Source organism: Podarcis pityusensis (assembly GCF_964106645.2).
Source record: "Podarcis pityusensis genome assembly, chromosome: 8".
Classification (NCBI taxonomy): Eukaryota; Metazoa; Chordata; class Lepidosauria; order Squamata; family Lacertidae; genus Podarcis; species Podarcis pityusensis.
In genome coordinates, this window is record NC_138033.1 from 4,721,281 (window position 1) to 4,740,933 (window position 19,653).

Sequence of the window (19,653 nt, forward strand, 5' to 3'; positions counted from 1 at the left end):
ATACAGCTTCCGGGAGCCGGAGTACAGCTTCCGGGTCATGTGGGCGCTTCTTGCAAAACCAGAGCAGCGCATGGAAAAGCCGTTTACCTTCCCTATTTATCTACTTGCACTTTGATGTGCTTTCGAACTGCTAGGTTGGCAGGAGCAGGGACCGAGTAATGGGAGCTCACCCCGTCACAGGGATTCGAACCGCCGACCTTCTGATTGGCAAGTCCTAGGCTCTGTGGTTTAACCCACAGCACCACCCATGTCCCTTAGCCACCAGTTTAGATGGCCACCAGTTTAGATGTCTTTAAAATAGGATGGGACAAATTCACGGTGCAATTGGCCTGATCCAGCGGCCAGGGTCTTGTTATAGAACCTCCAGTTGCAGAGGCAGTCTATCAAGATTCCCAGGTCACTGCAAGAAGAGGTGGCTGGACTAAATGGCCCAACCCAGCAGCCTCTCCTTACATCTTTACGTTCTTGTGTCCTTAACAGCATCTAACCCCGCCCCCTGCCCAAAAATCAGAATGAGTGTTCCACAAACAGGCCACCTGGAAGTGCTCTGAATACCAAGATGCAGAAAGGGAGTTGGTCCACGGCTGGCAGAAGCCGGTTCCAGTGGCATAGCGTGGGTTGCCAGTGCCTGGGACCACGCATTCAACCACCTAACAGTGTCCGAGTCGCCCAGGAGATTGCAGCCACAAAGGTAAGAAAAGAAGAGTCGTTGTCTGGAGAGGCCACTTCCATGCCCGCATGGAGAAGCTGTTTCAACTGAGAACAGGGAAGGAAGAGCGCAGCTGTATTGAGGCATTGCTGGGTGTTGAAATTTTGCAGCCGCTAACCATTCTGTGCCCGGGGCAACCGTCCCTGTGCCCCACCTCCATGCTACACCACTGGCTGGCCCCTTATAAGGCACAGCACCAAATGTCGCCACCAGCCCATCGCTGGGGCAGCAAACACCAAACCAGCAGGTCATCTGGGAGCAAAATCTGCCCTTTCCTGCTGGTGAGCTCCTGCGCTCCTGCCACAGCCCTCCTGCTGCTGAAGACATGCCCGTCTCGGCCTGGAGGAGGCAATTGCAAGGACCAACCCAGCTCTCAGCCCTTGGAGGGAGGGAGTCCTTTATTAGTAAATGCTTACACCGACTTCTTGAGAAAGAGCACACCTGAGATTACCCGACCTAATATTTCTGCTGGGCAGGGCAAGATTGTGGAGGAGCAAGGGGAATCTGGGCACGATCCCAGTCTGCAGTTTCCAGAAAGCAATAAAGGCTCTCTGAGGGAAGGAATTCGTACCCCAAAGCAGTATTTGGGCAGAGGGTCCCAGGAGCCGTTGTCACGTTACAGAGTGTTTTGGGGTGCTTTTCTCAAGATTGGCAAGGTCCCTTTAAAATGTCGCTGCCTGGGTGAGCTCCTGGCAAGCTGGGGTGTGTAATGCGGGCCTGCACCAGATTAACCCCACCATTTTGAAAACGAAAGCCGCTCACGCCCCGACTTGTGCCTGCCCCACCTCAGGCATGTAAAGCTGCATAGGCACCCCTGGAACTGCCTGCCACTGAGTCAGGTCAATGGAGCATCTAGTCCAAGTCTCTCTTTTCCTGCAGGGGGGTGGGCACATTCAGAGCCCTGCTTCTGCATCTTGCATTGTGCTAAGAAAATGCCCAGCCCTCCCCACCCCCCTGCAAAAGATCCAGCCACGTTCCAGCTATAGGTAAAGAAAGCCACCTGGGCTACGGTTGGCAAGGAGGGCCGTGCCTTCCCCAAGGTGGCGCCCCCAGAAACACTGGGAGAGCCTCACCCCGCCGGGGAAGGCTGTTCTGGGGAGAATGGGGGGGCAAGCGGCAAGAGGGGCAGCTCAGCGGGGGACAATGCGGCATCTGTAGGGGCGAGGGACATTCCCTGTGCCGCTGGACAGGGGCGAGAGGTCCAGCTCCTCGCGGGGGCAGGTGGGCTGGAAGGTGAAGCGCTGGAGGAGTTTGGTGAGATACAGGAACAGCTCCATGCGCGCCAAACCTTCACCCAGGCACAAGCGTTTCCCTGAGGGGAGAAAACAAACAAACCAGTCAGCAGTTCCTTCGAGGCTTTGCATTCATGAGCAAGAGTTTCAGCATCTAAATTTCTATACATAAACTGCTCTCTAGCGTATGGTTACCAGACGTCCCCGTTTTCTGGGGACAGTCCCCGGATTTACAAATATGTCCCTGGACAAATTCCATCTCCAGAATGTCCCTGGATTTCATTAATCTTTAACAATAGGCCCATATCGCATTTCTTGGCCCAGAAGATTCTGTTGCTCAACCCTAATTGCTCAAGGTAATACCTCTTCTCGGATTAAACGGACTCACCCATCTCTTCCAGATTTCACCCTGTTTGGGCAGCACTAGAAAGTTGTTGTGATGCCACCCAGGGTGGCTGGGGCAACCCAGTAAGATGTGTGGGGTATAAATAGTGAGATTATCATTATGGAATGGGACGTCCCTACTTTCATTAGAGAAATGTTGGAGTATGGTTACCAGACATCCCCGTTTCCCAGGGACAGTCCCCGGATTTACAAATCTGTCCCCGGAATGTCCCCGGATTTCATGTAATGTCCCCGGATTTATATTTGAAGTGTTGTAGATTTATTAGTAGGGAATGAATGTTGCGTGATGGGTTCAACGGCACAAGACACATCATATGGGGACTTCCGGTGAGGCAAAATGGTGGGTGCCACAGCGGTGAGCAGCTCCTGAAGCCAGCCATCACGGAGCAGGAATTCTAACAGGCTCTTGGATACCCCATAAGGGGGAAAGGGCAGTTTTTGTCTACAACACAATCCAGGGGGGCAATACGAGGGCCCATTCCTTACACCTCCCCGCTCCCCATTGCCTATCTTGCCACCCCCCACTAGGAACTCACCAGCAGAAAAGGGCATGAAGGCATCGCTTCGGCGGAAGCCGCCTTTCTCGTCCAGGAAGTGGGTAGGGTCAAAAGCTTCTGGGTTCTTGAACTGGGTGGGATCTTTGTGGACAGAGTGAAGAAGAGGCATGATGTTGGTGCCCTGTTGGGGGGAAAGGGGAGAAGCAAGTTGGCGAGGCCAGAAACGCCCCAGAATGTGGGCTCCCATCCTTGTAGGGCCACGCCAGGCGCTGAGAGCACCCTCATACCACTTTGACTGCTGCTCTGGTCGCCTCCCCTGAAAAGGACTACAGAGCTGGAAAATGCTTCTGAAAATCCGTTGCTGGTTTTCCCATATCAGACATCTGGTTGCCACTGTGAGAGCCACTGGCCTGATCCAGACCCTCCAAGTGTCCCTATTTTCTAGGGACGTCCCTGATTTAGAGAGGCCATCCCAGTTTCTGATTTGATCCCGGAATGTCCCACTTTTCCTTAGGATGTCCCCATTTCCGTCGGAAGGTATGGAGTTATCCAACCCCCAAGCCATCTGAAGGCAATCCTGTATAGGGAAGTTTTTTAAATGTTTCATGTTTTATGTTTTTATATCTGGGGCAACCCAATCAGATGCTTGGAGTATAAATAGTAAAATTATTAGTATGGAATGGGACGTCCCTATTTTCATCAGAGAAATGTTGGAGGGTAATGCTGATCCAACCAGCCTGTTCTTACGTTCTTAATTTATTATTTATACCCCGCCCATCTGGCTGAGTTTCCCCAGCCACTCTAGGCAGCTCCCAATCAAATGTTAAAAACAGTACAGCATTAATTATTAAAAACTTCCCTAAACAGGGCTGCCTTCAGATGTCTTTTAAAGATAAGATAGCTGCTTATTTCCTTCACATATACTGTACTACCCCTGCTGCTGCTGCTACCAGAGTTCTCCACCGCCTTTCTCTAGAGGAGAGGCCTTTCTCTCCAGGAGCTACCCTGGAGTGCCACAAAGGCTCAGAATTTCACCCTACTCAAGAAGGGAAACAGAGTTCAAAACGAGAGCACTTTCTTTAGAAAGGGGGGGTTTCTCCTCATCCTCCCATGAAACAGCAGCGCCATGCAGAACCATCTCCAAGCCACAACCGTGACCTGAGACAGGAACAGAAGGATGTCGGACTTTGCGTGAACACAGCCAGAACCAATCAGAAAGCGTTTGTTCCCCATCCCACCATCAGCAGCCCAAAGATAAACTTCCCATCCCTTGGGAAGGGGGGATTTTTTATTCCCAAGCACCTTTGGGAGCACAAAGCCACGGAAGTGAGTGTCCTTGGTCACAGCGTGGGGGACCCCCAGGGGGATGAGATCAACGAATCTCTGGATCTCGTGGATCACGGCGTCCGTGTATGGCATCTTCGCCCGGTCCTCAGTCGATGGGTTGCGGTGAGGACCAATGACCTTGCTGATCTCTTCTTGGACCTTGGCTGCGGACATAATAATAATAATATGTGATGAGTATGAGTTACTCGTGCGTAAACTGGTGCCTCTCTAGGCTAATTTGCCTTGTTAAACCTTTCTGACTGCACAGCCCTTTCTAATTGTGACGGGCTCAGTCACTGGCAGAATCCGTCAGTGGGCATTTCTTGAATCTCTTCCAACATAAGAGTTGTTTGACACCCAGTCTCCTCCTCCTCTCACTGCGCGGGAGCCTTCTGCGCAGGGAGGGCGTGGGTAGCGGAGGACCTGTCCCCTCCTCACTGAGTTCCAGTGAAGAGTCCTGGAGCCCTCTCTCCGATTCCCCCATCTGCCCACCTTTATTCCTGGTGTTGCGCTTAAATGCTTCCCCCTCCACTGAGCTGCTTCTCCCCCTGCTGCTGCGTCCTTCTCCAGCATCATCTAGGAGCCTCCCCTTCGCTTCCCGCTCCGATGTCAGTTCCCTGACATCATAATATATTTATAACTTGAGCATCTGGAATTGGCAGTGAAATGTTAAGCCATAAACCGTTGAGTTGCGATGAAGGCAATGGCACTGGCAAAAGTAACACTAAAACCAAGCTGTAAAACAGTAAAGCTTAACCATAAAACTGAAGACTCAATTGGGGCTGCCACTGCCAACTCACCTGAAGCTTCCCTAGCTCTACTGTTGCATCATCATTATCATTATCATCAATTTCATTTGTATACTGCCCTCTACCTACAGGTCTCAGGGAGGTCCACAGGATAAAATCACAATATAAAAACACGAAATACATAATGAAAATGAAAACAACCCAATACCTCCCCTTTGTTAAGATAGCAACTGTTTCACAAACAATGGTTTGTTCATTATTTTATATGATTTATGCTGTATTTGTGATGTTCTATTATGTCCTGTCGTGTTACTGCTATTTATTGCTTGTAAGCTGCTTTAGAAAGCACTGCTAATAACAAGGCCAGTGGAAGTGATGATATTCCAGCTGAACTATTTAAAATTTTAAAAGATGATGCTGTTAAGGTGCTACACTCAATATGCCAGCAAATTTGGAAAACTCAGCAGTGGCCAGAGGATTGGAGAAGATCAGTCTACATCCCAATCCCAAAGAAGGGCAGTGCCAAAGAATGCTCCAACTACCGCACAATTGCACTCATTTCACACGCTAGCAAGGTTATGCTTAAAATTCTACAAGGCAGGCTTAAGGCAGTATGTGGACCGAGAACTCCCAGAAGTACAAGCTGGATTTCGAAGGGGCAGAGGAACCAGAGACCAAATTGCAAACATGCGCTGGATTATGGAGAAAGCTAGAGAGTTCCAGAAAGACATCTACTTCTGCTTCATTGACTATGCAAAAGCAATTGACTGTGTCGACCATAGCAAACTATGGCAAGTTCTTAAAGAAATGGGAGTGCCTGATCACCTCATCTGTCTCCTGAGAAATCTCTATGTGGGACAAGAAGCTACAGTTAGAACTGGATATGGAACAACTGATTGGTTCAAAATTGGGAAAGGAGTGCGGCAAGGCTGTATATTGTCTCCCTGCTTATTTAACTTATATGCAGAATTCATCATGCGAAAGGCTGGGCTGGATGAATCCCAAGCCGGAATTAAGATCGCCGGAAGAAATATCAATAACCTCAGATATGCAGATGACACAACCTTGATGGCAGAAAGTGAGGAGGAATTAAAGAACCTTTTAATGAGGGTGAAAGAGGAGAGCGCAAAATATGGTCTGAAGCTCAACATCAAAAAAACAAAGATCATGGCCACTGGGCCCATCACCTCCTGGCAAATAGAAGGGGAAGAAATGGAGGCAGTGAGAGATTTTACTTTCTTGGGCTCCATGATCACTGCAGATGGTGACAGCAGTCACGAAATTAAAAGACGCCTGCTCCTTGGGAGAAAGGCGATGGCAAACCTGGACAGCGTCTTAAAAAGCAGAGACATCACCTTGCCAACAAAGGTCCATATAGTTAAAGCCATGGTCTTCCCAGTAGTGATGTATGGAAGTGAGAGCTGGACCATCAAGAAGGCTGATCGCCGAAGAATTGATGCTTTTGAATTCTGGTGCTGGAGGAGACTCTTGAGAGTCCCATGGACTGCAAGAAGATCAAACGTATCCATTCTGAAGGAAATCAGCCCTGAGTGCTCACTGGAAGGACAGATCGTGAAGCTGAGGCTCCAATACTTTGGCCACCTCCTGAGAAGAGAAGACTCCATGGGAAAGACCCTGATGTTGGGAAAGATGGAGGGCACAAGGAGAAGGGGACGACAGAGGACGAGATTGTTGGACAGTGTTCTCGAAGCTACAAACATGAGTCTGACCAAACTGCGGGAGGCAGTGGAAGACAGAAGTGCCTGGCGTGCTCTGGTCCAGGGGGTCACGAAGAGTCGGACATGACTAAATGACTAAACAACAACAACAAGCTGCTTTAGTAGGATTCATTTGAATGAAAAGCAGCACAGAAACATAATTCATCAAATCCATCAATTCGGTGTCAGCGACACTGAGAGAGATGGACCCATTGTCCGGCTCATCGTAAGGCTCCCCTGCTCAGTGCCTGAGAGCCCCAGTCCTACCACTCACCACCTGGCCTAGGGCTCTATAATGGGCTCTATAAAGGATCGCTGCCGCCACCGCTGCTTGGCAGAGAGGGCTCAGTTTTGTTTTTGTTTTTTGGTTAAATTGCTGTTATTTTTTACCTATGTCATTTTAAACTGCAATATTAATGCTTTATTCTTAGTTTTAGATTTTGATTTATGTGGAAATGGTTTTCCATTTGGTTGTGTATTTTTTGATGTGGTTTATTTATTGTTTAGGACTTTTGTAATTGTGTAAATCTTGTCATGTTGTAAGCCGCCTTGAGGATTTTTTTTAACTGTGGGAAGGCGGCATACAAATAAAAAATGATGATGATGATGAAGGCAGGTTTCAGTGTGTTTGCATGGTGGCAGAGGGCATCTGCTTCCTGGGCTCAGGATCCCAATTCAATTTGGGTAGCAGATGGTGATGGAAAAGGCATCTCTGGCCTTGAGATCTTTGTTGTTGTTGTTTAGTCGTTTAGTCGTGTCCGACTCTTCATGACCCCCTGGACCAGAGCACGCCAGGCACTCCTGTCTTCCACTGCCTCCCGCAGTTTGGTCAAACTCATGCTGGTCGCTTCGAGAACACTGTCCAACCATCTTGTCTTCTGTCGTCCCCTTCTCCTTGTGCTCTCAATCTTTCCCAACATCAGAGTCTTTTCCAGGGAGTCTTCTCTTCTCATGAGGTGGCCAAAGTATTGGAGTCTCAGCTTCAGGATCTGTCCTTCCAGTGAGCACTCAGGGCTGATTTCCTTCAGAATGGAGAAGTTTGATCTTCTTGCAGTCCATGGGACTCTCAAGAGTCTCTTCCAGCACCAGAATTCAAAAGCATCCATTCTTCAGCGATCAGCCTTCTTGATGGTCCAGCTCTCACTTCCATACAGCACTTGAGATCTTAGAAAACCTAACACTGTGTGTGTGTCGAGTTAGGCTTATGTGTATGTATATTATCAGCATCATGTGTGTGGCATGTGATAGGCAGCGTGGCATAATGGTTCAAGTGTTGGACTAGGACCTGGGAGAGACCAAGGTTCAAATTCCCACCCCTTTCCTGGGTGACCTTGGCTGCCAGTCACCGCCTCTCAGCCTAGCTGTGATGGCCTGGGACTCGGACTCGGAACCAGAGGAGACTCAGTCCACACCGGATCCTTTCCCTCAGGCATCACCTAAACCAAGTCTGGGGCCTGATCCTGAATAGTCCCACCAGCTGCGCCGAGTCAGGAGCCTGAGTCCACCCTGGCTCCAGATACGGGGATTCCCTCGTTGCCTCCAGCTGGGCCATCACTTACAGCTGCTCCACTACTGGTTCGGTCAGTGGAGGCTGAGGCGGCCTCTGGGTCTAGTAACCCACCGACGTCTCCCGAGCTGCAGAGACTGAGGTCTGAGAGAAGGAGAGACGCTGAGTACAGTGGTACCTCGGGTTAAGTACTTAATTCGTTCTGGAGGTCCGTTCTTAACCTGAAACTGTTCTTAAACTGAAACACCACTTTAGCTAATGGGGCCTCCTGCTGCCGCCGCGCCACCAGAGAACAATTTCTGTTCTCATCCTGAAGCAAAGTTCTTAACCCGAGGTAATATTTCTGGGTTAGCGGAGTCTGTAACCCGAAGCATCTGTAACCTGAAGTGTATGTAACCCGAGGTACCACTGTACTCGCAGGAGGAGTGTTCGCCTTTGGGCGAAACAGGGAGGCGAGTCACTGGGGGATCAGGACCGGCCACTACCCCAACAAAGATAAAAGGCTGTCGGACCCCACCCCAGGTTGCGGGAGCAACATTGCTGTCTTGCCAGATCCTGCCTGAGATCCTGTACCTGTCCTTGCCTGGTTTCCTGCCGTGGCCCTGTCGGACTGACTCCTAGCGGAACCTTCGGGTTCTGGACCGGTCCTGGACCGTGTTTCACGGGTTACCCCCGGACCCAGCACACTAGCCTACCTCTCAGGGTTGTTGTGAGGATAAATTGGGGAGAAAGACAACCGTGTGCTCATCCACCTTGAAAGAAGGTGGGGTGTGAACATGGTCAATGGACATCAACGCAACCGTGGGACCTTCCCAGCTCACCTGCGACCTCCGGGTGCTTCATGAGGATGAGGACCCCGTAGCGAAGGGTGGTGCTGACGGACTCCGTTCCCCCGAAGAAAAGGTTGTGGGTGGTCATGACAAGCGTGTTGGTGTGGAAGTGGCTGAGGGGGTCCTTCTTTTCCTGCGGAGAGAGGTGGAGATGCCCGGGGCATGAGTCTTACACAAAGGGACAAGGCGCGGGGTGTTTTTCAGCTCTCTGTGACCTCACCAATCAAGTTGGGACCTCACCCTGCTAGACTTGCACATATTTCCTGTGAAATATAATCGCCGGGGCTTTGGACCCTGGAGGTGTTTCCTCCTCCATGGCAGGAAACTCCTATTAAACTCAATCTGCTAGATCTTTATGCGCCCCCTTGCCCAGATTGTCCGGAGCTTTGGGCTGGGTTGTCACCAATATGCTGGTGACACCCAGCTCTATCTGCTGATGGATGGCCATACCGACTCGATCCCTGACACACTGACCAGATGCTTGGAAGCTGTGGCTGGATGGTTTCGTGGGAGTCGATTGAAACTAAATCCTTCGAAGACAGAGGTCCTCTGGCTGGGTCGGGATGGCAAGGGGATGAGGAACCAACTCCCTTCTCTTGAGGGGGCCTAATTAGTGCCATTGCCTTCCGTTAAGAGTCTGGGTGTAATCCTTGACGCCTCCCTTTCCATGGAGGCGCAGGGTACAGTAACAGCCAAGGCAACATTTTATTATTGATTGTAAGCCGCCCTGAGCTGGGTCTTGGCTGGGTAGGGCAAGGGATAAATAAAAATTATTATTATTATTATTATTATTATTATTATTATTATAGGTTGGCAGCTGGCATAATCTGGCCATCTTGCCTTCATTGGTGGCTGTTCCTCTCCCTCTTGGGATGCCTCGGGGAGGAAGGTTGGATGGACTGCAATGGAGCATAGCTGTCAAGTGTCCCTTATTTGAAGGGACAGTCCCTTATTCCAGCGCCATGTCCCGCTGCTGTCCCTTATTGATGGATGTCCCTTAAATGTCCCTTAAATGATGTCCCTTAAATTTCAAAGGAAGCAGCTCCTCTCCCTCCCTGCCGGCCAGGGAGGAGGGAGGTTCCAACTGTGTTGCTTGGCTGTGTTGCTCACCCACTAAGAAGTCTAAGAACGACTGGGGGGTGGAGCTTGCATGCCTTGTGTGTGGCTAGTTAATGCAAGCTGAGGAGGTTTTTGAATGCTGGACGCCATTTTGTTGCATGTGCTGCTGCAAACTTTGCAGTGCAAAGCCAGGCTGGGGAGCCATCTTAAGTTGAGGCTGCATAGGCCTTGTGGTGCATGTGATTCAGATTCTATTCAGTTGAACCTCTGGTTACAAAGTTGGTTGGACAGTGTTCTCGTAGCTACCAGCATGAGTTTGACCAGACTGCAGGAGGACAGGAAGACTGGAGTGCCTGGAACAGGGGAGGCTGCAGGTCCCTTATTTTGGCTGCTGGTCCCTTATTTTCAAGGCTGCTGGTCCCTTATTTTCAAATCTGTAAGTTGACAGCTATGCAATGGAGGGAGCCTCGCTGTTTCCAAGAGGGAGGAAGTCACAGACCAGCAAATTCGGGTTGCACAATTAAAGCTGATTTAGCCAATTTAGGTTGCATGATTAAGGCTGATTTAGCAACAAACAAACACACACAAAACATTCCACACTTTAAAAAGTAAATATTCTGCTTACTTGACAGGAGGCACCGCTCATTTGTTTGTGATCTATAATACCTGGCAAATGAGCTTGAAAGATATGTGAGCTGTCTAACGAAAACAAGTGCCAGCGGTGTCTAACTTTTGACACTTTATGAAAGCATATTTATTCACACACCCCAGGGCCTTTGCTGGTCAGGGGCACCAAGGCCATTGACAATTGTTTGGTCATAGTTAAATAAACTGGATTTTAATCTTTTGCTTGTCTTGTCTTATCTTGTCTTGTACTAGCATAGAATCATAGAATCATAGAGTTGGAAGAGACCACAAGGGCCATCAGGTCCAACCCCCTGCCAAGCAGGAAACACCATCAGAGCACTCCTGACATATGGTTGTCAAGCCTCTGCTTAAAGACCTCCAAAGAAGGAGACTCCACCACACTCCTTGGCAGCAAATTCCACTGTCAAACAGCTCTTACTGTCAGGAAGTTCTTCCTAATGTTTAGGTGGAATCTTCTTTCTTGTAGTTTGGATCCATTGCTCCGTGTCCGCTTCTCTGGAGCAGCAGAAAACAACCTTTCTCCCTCCTCTATGTGACATCCTTTTATATATTTGAACATGGCTATCATATCACCCCTTAACCTCCTCTTCTCCAGGCTAAACATGCCCAGCTCCCTTAGCCGTTCCTCATAAGGCATCGTTTCCAGGCCTTTGACCATTTTGGTTGCCCTCCTCTGGACACGTTCCAGTTTGTCAGTGTCCTTCTTGAACTGTGGTGCCCAGAACTGGACACAGTACTCCAGGTGAGGTCTGACCAGAGCAGAATACAGTGGCACTATTATTTCCCTTAATCTAGATGCTGTACTCCTATTGATGCAGCCCAGAATTGCATTGGCTTTTTTAGCTGCTGTGTCACACTGTTGGCTCATGTCAAGTTTGTGGTCAACCAAGACTCCTAGATCCTTTTCACATGTACTGCTCTCAAGCCAGGTGTCACCCATCTTGTATTTGTGCCTCTCATTTTTTTTGCCCAAGTGCAATACTTTACATTTCTCCCTGTTAAAATTCATCTTGTTTGCAGTCTTGTATTGTCTTGAGGATTTAACAGAAGGCAATATTCAAACATTTTAAATAAACACATTGTGCAAGAACATGGTGTTGCAAAGGAAGCTATTCATCTCAGTTTGCCTAAGGCTTTCTGAGTTACACACATTCCTCTGAAGCGATAGTTTGCAGAGGTTGCGGCGCACAGTTGAACTGTGGAACTCTCTGCCACAGGAGGCAATGCTGGCCACCAACTTGCGTGGCATTAAAAGAGGACTGGACAAATTCATGGAGGAAGAGAGGGCTGTGAGTGGCTCCTAGCCAGGACGGCTCTGCTCTGTTTCCGCAGTTGGAGGCAGCAAAGCTACAGAATCTCAGTTGCTGGAAACCCCAGGAGGGGAGAGGCTCTTGTGGTCGGATCCTGCTTGTGGGCTCCCCTTTCGGGCGTCTGCTAAAGAAGGGGGCTAAAGGAGCCAGGCTCTGCTTATGTCCTTGTTTGTTGGCTTTTAATCTTTGCAGCCGTAATACGCTTTTCACTCATCATTAAGGGTTTATTTTCTTTGGAGATTTGCATCTGTTGAATATTACATTGATCCAACTTGTTGTTCGTCCTTCCCAAGAGAGGGATTTCAGTGTGGCACCTGAGCTTTGCAAATGGTGCTGCACAACACACACCCCTTTTTGGACATGTCCCAAATCCAGGGCTTACCTGGGACGGGGCTCAGGTTACCCCACACCCGCCCCTGTCTTGGCCTCCACCAAAAGACGGGGAGATTATCTCCAAGGTGAGCAAACAGGCAGCAAGGCAAGGCCTCCATTGTCCATGGCAGAACACACCCTCGCCCTTTATGAAGCTACCAGGAAGCTGCCCTGATGCCCCCAGCCAGGAACGCCCCCTCTGCCCTTTCCCTGCCGGCCCCAGGTGAGAAGAAGCACGTAGACAAGGATTTAGCCCCTCCTCCACCCCCCAGAGCCCAAGGGCTCACCTCTTGCATTTTGAGCAGGAAGCTATCGATGAAGTCGCGAGGGCAGCTGGGGTCGAAGGTCGCCTGGTGCTCCTTGACCATCTCCAGAATGAAGAGGCGCAACTTCTCAAAATTGGCGAAAAGTTGCTTGTGAGGTCCGGGCAGGTAGCGCAGGATGTGGGGGAAAGTGTTGTACAACTAGGGAGGGAGGAGAAGACGAAAGATGGGAGGCCCCGACCCTGCAAGTACTCGCTTGTGCGAGAGGGCAAGTGTTTCAGGGAGAGTCTCCCTTCCACAATCCAGCTTCAAAACAAAATCCCCAGGCATGTCAAAATGGGGAAGCAGAGATGTTTTTGAGAAATGAATAAATGAACCGAGAAACACCATTCCTTCAGAAGAGACTTGCTTCCACTTTGCTGAGAAAATACACAAGGTTCTGCATTGCAAGCTTTGAATATTTATGATAAACAGAACCAGACAACAAGATTCACTGGTGTGTATACTTGGCTACGAGTGATCGCCAAAGAAAGGAAGAAAGGAAGAAAGGAAGAAAGGAAGAAAGGAAGAAAGGAAGAAAGGAAGAAAGGAAGAAAGGAAGAAAGGAAGAAGAAATATCAAGGGTTCCTTGCCATAATGGCTATGTTCACCCGCCTCTGTCTGCCTCTGAATGCCACTATCTGGATATTGCAAGTGGAAAAATTAGGCTCTCGCACTCAAGTCCTGCTTGTGGACTTCTTCCCCTCGGTGCACCCAGCTGGCCACTGTGGGGACGCCGGGCTAGAGGGGACCCCTTGGGCCTGATCCAGCTGCCAGGCTCGCCTGGCTTTCTGCCTTCCCAAGAGATCGGGACTCACCTGGGCACAAGGCGAGCTGAAGATGCGGAAGTTGTCGTTCATCAGCCCGACCAAAGTCAGGAATTTCTTGTCCTCGTAGTCAAACCGGTCCCCGAAAACGATGGAGCAGATGACGTTGGAGACGGCGTGGCCGAGGGTGAGGGTGAGGTCAGAGGGCTCTCCTGGAAAAGGGACAGGTGGAAAGGCCAGAACTTCGCAGGTGTGTGTGACCCCGCCCAACCCCACCTGCCCCGAGGAACGGCAAACGCACCTTTGGTCTTTGCCAGCTCTTGCACCAGGTACTGGGCCTCCTCCTGGATCCGTTCCTCAATGCTGCGCTTCCCCATCCCAAAATTGCGCAGCGTGTGTATCGTAAAACGGCGCAAGACCTTCCATTTCTCCCCTTGAGACAAGGAAATCCCTATGGGGGGAGGAGAGAAGACATTGGCTAGAGACATCGCTCAAAGAGATAGCAATGGCTGGAGCCCTTAAGAGTGTGGGCGGTGCCAGGCATAGCTGTCAACTTTCAGATTCGAAAATAAGGGATCAGCAGCCCTCACCTGTCTCGGGGACAGTCTACGGGATATCTAACAATCGGGGATAGCAGCGGGAAACGGCGCTGGAATAAGGGAATTTCCCGCAAAAAAAGGGAAGGTTGACAGCTATGGTACCAGGGCTGCAGAAGCAGATCTATCATTATCATTATCATTATCATTATCATTATCATTATCATTATCATTATCATTATCATTATCATTATTTTAAGACAAGGTGAGCCCATCCAGCCCAGCAGGTGCCTCCAGGATGCCCTCAGGCAGCACACAAAGCCAACAGCTCACTCCCACTGTCGCTCTCCAAAGCAAATGGCATGCAGAGGTAGACTGCCTCTACACATGGAGGTGCCACTGAGTCGCCACAATCACGCCTCTCCTCCACCACCTTGAATTTCTCCATTCCTTTTCTGAAGTCATCTAAGCCAGTGTCACGTGGTGTCATTTTTCATAGGGGAACACTTAAGCGCTAGCTTGCGAGGGGCGTGAGATGTCATGCGTGTGATGTTGTGACGTCCTGACGTCTCACACTTGAGCATGATGCCTCGCTCTCTAAGCTGGGCAGAAGCGTCCTGGGCTTTGTAAAGAAGGTGCCAGGGCTCTGGCAGGATGCTGCAGACCTGCTGCCTCTGTCCAAAAGCCGGGTGGGATTTGGGAAGATGGCAGGATGGATTCTGGACCCATCAGAGCCTCGTTCTGCCCTCCCTAAACTGGGCAGAAGCTTGCCGGGCTTTGGGAAGGAGGAACCAGGGGGAAATTTAGGGGAATAGGCTAGAAATTGAGAGCCAGTGTGGTGTGGAGGTTAAGAGCGGTAGACTCATAATCTGGGGAACCGGGTTCGCTTCCCCGCTCCTCCACATGCAGCTGCTGGGTGACCTTGGGCCAGTCACACTTCTCTGAAGTCTCTCAGCCTCACTCACCTCACAGAGTGCTTGTTGTGGGGGAGGAAGGGAAAGGAGATTGTGAGCCGCTTTGAGACTCCTGAAGGGGAGTGAAAGGCGGGATATCAAATCCAAACTCTTCTTCTTCTTCTCTAGTCCTCTTAGTCCGATGACCGCACGCCCCTGATCTAAGCTATTTGCCGTCACTACATATTGGGGCATCCTGAGGAACCAAAAACTCTGCCCTCCTCCCCCTTCATTTTATATAGAACTATACCTAGCAGTTCGAAGGCATGTCCAAGTGCAAGTAGATAAATAGGTACCACTCCTGCATGAAGGTAAACGGCATTTCCGTGCACTGCTCTGGTTCGCCAGAAGCGGCTTAGTCATGCTGGCCACATGACCAGCTGTATGCCGGCTCCCTCGGCCAGTAAAGCGAGATGAGCGCCACAACCCCAGAGTCATCTGCGACTGGACCTAATGGTCAGGGGCCCTTTACCTTTTTATAGTTGGAAGGGACCCTAAGGGGACATCCAGTCCAACCCCCTGCAATGCAGGAATCTCAACTAGATCATACATGGCAGGTGGCCATCCAACCTTTGGTTAAATGTCTCCAAGGAAGGAGAGTCTACCACAGGGGTGGGCAAACTTTTTCAGCAGGGGGCTGGTCCACTGTCCCTCAGACCTTGTGGGGAGCCGGACTATATTTTGAAAAAATAATAAATGAATTCCTGTGCCCCACAAATAACCCAGAGGTGCATTTTAAATAAAAGGACACATTCTACTCATGCAAAAACACACTGATTCCAGGACTGTCCGCGGGCCGGATTGAGAAGGCGTTTGGGCTGGATAGACATCTAACTTTAAGAAGACATCTGAAGGCAGCCCTGTTTAGAGAAGTTTTTAATGTTTAATGCCATATTGTGTTTTTAATATCCTGTTGGAAGCTGCCCAGAGTGGCTGGGGAGACCCGGCCAGATGGGCAGGGTAAAAGTAATAAAATAATAATAATAATAATAATAATAATAATAATAATAATAATTGCAGCAGATAACAAACTTCCTCCATCTTGCACATGACAACCTTTCGATGTAAAGAGGCTATCCTGTTCCTGTCACCTGTCAATCTCCTCTTCTCCAGGTTAAATATGCCCAACTCCCACCCTTAGCGCCCAACCCACAAAGGAACCCACAAACGGGCTCCGAAGTGAAGAGGGGGAAGTGGCGCGGTGCTGTGAGTCTACTGCTTTTTCTGTGGAGCGAAGCCGCATAGCTGTTGCCGGAGAGCGCTGCCTTTTTCCTGGGACAATTTGGCATTTAAAATAACCAACCGTGAGTACTGGAACAGTAAATATTTGGACTTCAGATAAGAATTGGTGAAATAAGAAGGAATCTGGACTTTAAAACTAACCCTAATTTGGTACTGTAACAGGAAGGATAAACAGGAAGTTACCCTTCCGTTTCTTTGTAGTTAGAACAAAGCAAAGACAATACAAACTAGAGCCTTAAAAATTATTTTCAAAGGATCGACTTTCATCATTTTAAATCGCTGAACCCCTCTTCGGCAGCAGGAGAAGAAGGGGGATTTTTCCTGAGTTGTTTAAACCTGCAGAAGTGAAGTTAAAGCAAAGTAATTTTCCACCGTCCTGACCCTGGAGCGGGGTGTCAGATTTGATGTTTGAAGCTCATTGACCAGAAATAAATGTTTTGACAGATAGTTAAAAGAAGAGAAACATTGTGACTCCATTGTTTCATTTCGTCTTTTAAAAGAACAAATATGGACAAAATATCTTGAAAAAGAAACTTTGACGTTATTGTTTCTAAGGAAAAGAACTACCAGAAGTCTTCCCCCTAGTGGGGAACTGTGAGATTGTAACTAAACTTTGGAAACTTGCAGCTGTTACTGATTACAACTGTGGGAAAGAATTCGTGACCTTGTAGGACAATGCCTTCAGAAGCACTGTTGGGTGCTTTCTGCAAAATAAGTGCCCTATTGGATCAGTCAAGTCAGAAGATGGACTTTATGACTAATGCGGCCAGAACCTTTGAACAGGTAGTGGGAAATCATATGGAGCCCACCCAGGGACCAAAACAGGAGCGTGCCATGACAGAATAACTGAAAGAAGAGGACCTTGCTGAATCTTGGGCGCCAGGGATGGAGGGACTTTTGGCCCAGCAAGAAAATGAGTCTTTGGATTTGATAAATGAACTTGGAAAAAACCAGATTCTGAGAGACAAAGTTTGGCTGGAAATGGGGGGTTGGACTGACCCCCCTATGCAGGGATGTTTGGACTCTCAGAATCTGGCAACGGGCCGCCAGAGGTTTGGAGCAGTTGGGACTTACCTTGGAGGGAATTGGAAACATGTTTACTACTTGAAACATGTTTTAAAATACCACATGGAGCTTAGTCTGGACTATGAGAAAGGAGCCGATCTGTCGAAAAGGGTCAAAAACACTATCAAGCTGGAGTTCCCACGAGTGAAAGGAAAATATGAAGAAGAGCTGCGGATGGGACATGGAAGAGATTTGATGGCCTCGGATATAAGATCACCAGGTTAAATGGGCCAGACTAATGGGACAAAAAGGACTGATAACCCCGGGACCGGGGGGAGGGGACGCTGGAAGAAGATTGGATTGTTTTTATTCTCTTTTTTTTTATCGTCAGAAATGTTTTTATGAAAGTTGCAAAAATGTTGAAATGAAATTATTAGGCTCTTGTAAGAATGTTTAAAGAATTAGGTAAAAAGGTAATGGTTATGAGAAGCTGGTAAAAATAAGATTTAAATTTTAAGTTGTAAGGTTTTATATAAGATAAGATGAAAATAGAGCAAGGTAATGTATTGACAGAATATTATGAATTATGGAAAGGATTTGCTGTGACAATTATCAATTAAGATACAAGGGATGGGAGGAGGAGGAGGTCATGGAAAGAAGGTAAAGAAAGTGGAGAATTTGAAAATGATGGTTTTGTTTTTTTATTTTTTATCTCTGTTTTTGTCTTTTTTCCTGTAATTTTCGTTTTGTTTTTTTTGTGATTTTAAAAATTCTTTTTTAATAAATATCATTTAAAAATAAATAAATAAATAAACATGCCCAACATGCTCTCTGATCATGCCGCCTATGTTTTTGCCCAAACTGAGAAACATTAGAGGCTTTCTCCAAAAGAGGTGTTCAGACCGAATCTCATCGCCCTTTCCTGCCCCTTCTCCATCCCTGCACCTCTCTTTTTAGGAATTAACACACACACACCCGCTCAGACACACCCACCCCAGCTGCAAGCGGAGGAAGCAGGCAGGCTCACCATCCCCTCGGGTGAAGTCGAAAATCACCGGCAAGTCTCCGCGGGCACTGAACTCCTCGGCTTGGTCCACCAGGGCCTCCTTCACCACTTGGTACCCGCAGAGAACCACAAAGGGCTGAGAGCCCAGGTAGATGGTATAGATAGATCCATAGCGCTGGCTGAGCTGGAGGCAGAGGGAGAAAGGGGGGGAGGGAACCACGGGGTGCAGAGAGGACGTCCAGATGTAAGAAGAGCCTACTGGATCAGGCCCAAGGGGGCCCGGCTGGTCCAGCATCCAGTTCCCACAGGGGCCAGCAAGCAGGATTCGAACTCAGGTTTGCCCCTCCCTTAGCCTCTTCTCAACTGCAAACAGGTGTCTTCCTAAAGGATTGCAGCAGCATTTAGCTGACCCCCCACCCCAAGGCGCTGACCTTACCTCCAACATTGACTTCACCGTGTTCTTCATGTCCAGGAGGAGCAGATTGCCCACGATGGGCAGCGGCCGAGGTCCTGGGGGAAGATGCCCCCTCTTGCCCTGCCTGCTCCCTTTGAAGAACATCAGCAGGCAGGCGATGCAGATAGCCAGAAGGGCGGCCGTGGCTGCGCTGAACTCCATGCCAGCCTCCTTGCCCAACTCAAAAGAAAGCTCCTGGTCGGGCTTGGGCTCAGATGCCAGCCTGCCTCATTCCTGGTGTGCCCACAAAACCTGATCCATGGAGAAGGAGGCGGGCACAGCCGACAATAGAACCGAGTGGCAATTGCGTAATTCCACACCGAGGGGGTCCAAAGCTCGAGCTGTTTGCCAGGCGAACTACAAGGAGCTGCAGGCTAAGTTCACAGCGGAGAGTCGCAACTATTCTTAGCGTTTTACTTTTGGCACGCAATCAAACCAAAAACCCCCCAGATCAAACGTAGCAACAATAAGGAGGGGGGAGGGCTTGTTTTGTCTGGTTAATTAAATCCGTTTATGTAAGATGAGAGTTCGTAGAATTTGGAATTGCATAATATTTCTAACTGGTAAATTTGTCTGTAACCCATCTAAGAAGTCAGTTTGCACTTTCTGCTCCTCCGTCTCCTGCCTCAATCTTCTTTTCCACATTTTTTACAAATTAATATACAGTATATCACCATTTTAGATTGGGGGCATTTATAGATTTATAAAAAATAAGAAAAGGAATTTATCTGAAAGCCTTTCCTCCTTTTTTCCTTTTTCTGTCTTCTTTGGGATTTATTTTTAAAATAAACTCTTCTTATTACTAGGTTTAGAACAATCTTGTGGGTGGGGTTTTTTTCTGACTATCAAGTGTATATAAATTTTATGAAATAAAAGGAAAAGGAAATAATTTACCCCTAGAGGGTGTAAATGCAGTCTGGGAAGCCAGACCATCCAAGTGTCCCTATTTTCCAGGGACGTCACTGATATAGAGAAGCCGTCCTGGTTTCTGTTTTGATCCCGGAATGTCCCGCTTTCCTTAGGATG

General features: G+C 48.7%; 1 protein-coding gene across 1 annotated transcript; it reads right to left on the reverse strand.

Annotated features, from left to right (window-relative positions):
• Positions 1 to 1,089: 1,089 nt before the first annotated feature.
• On the reverse strand, positions 1,090 to 19,056 carry LOC308484228 (cytochrome P450 2F5-like). Its single transcript, XM_081018987.1, has 9 exons — positions 18,610 to 19,056; positions 18,195 to 18,357; positions 13,733 to 13,882; positions 13,483 to 13,643; positions 12,650 to 12,826; positions 8,965 to 9,106; positions 4,146 to 4,333; positions 2,883 to 3,024; positions 1,090 to 2,021 (listed from the first exon to the last, which is right to left on the reverse strand). The coding sequence occupies exons 1-9, from the start codon at positions 18,787 to 18,789 to the stop codon at positions 1,840 to 1,842; spliced, it is 1,485 nt and encodes a 494-aa protein (XP_080875113.1). The 5' UTR covers positions 18,790 to 19,056; the 3' UTR covers positions 1,090 to 1,839.
• Between the last annotated feature and the right edge of the window lie 597 nt (positions 19,057 to 19,653).

What these genes read in the sequence shown, in the direction of transcription:
- LOC308484228 (XM_081018987.1), bottom strand. Translation starts at nt 18,789, where the DNA reads ATGGAGTTCAGCGCAGCCACGGCCGCCCTTCTGGCTATCTGCATCGCC. An exon ending in TCAGCTCGCCTTGTGCCCAG is followed by an intron (nt 12,827 to 13,482) that starts GTGAGTCCCGAT and finishes CTCCCTCCCTAG; the next exon opens with TTGTACAACACTTTCCCCCA. An exon ending in GAAGCACCCGGAGGTCGCAG is followed by an intron (nt 4,334 to 8,964) that starts GTGAGCTGGGAA and finishes TTATGTCCGCAG; the next exon opens with CCAAGGTCCAAGAAGAGATC.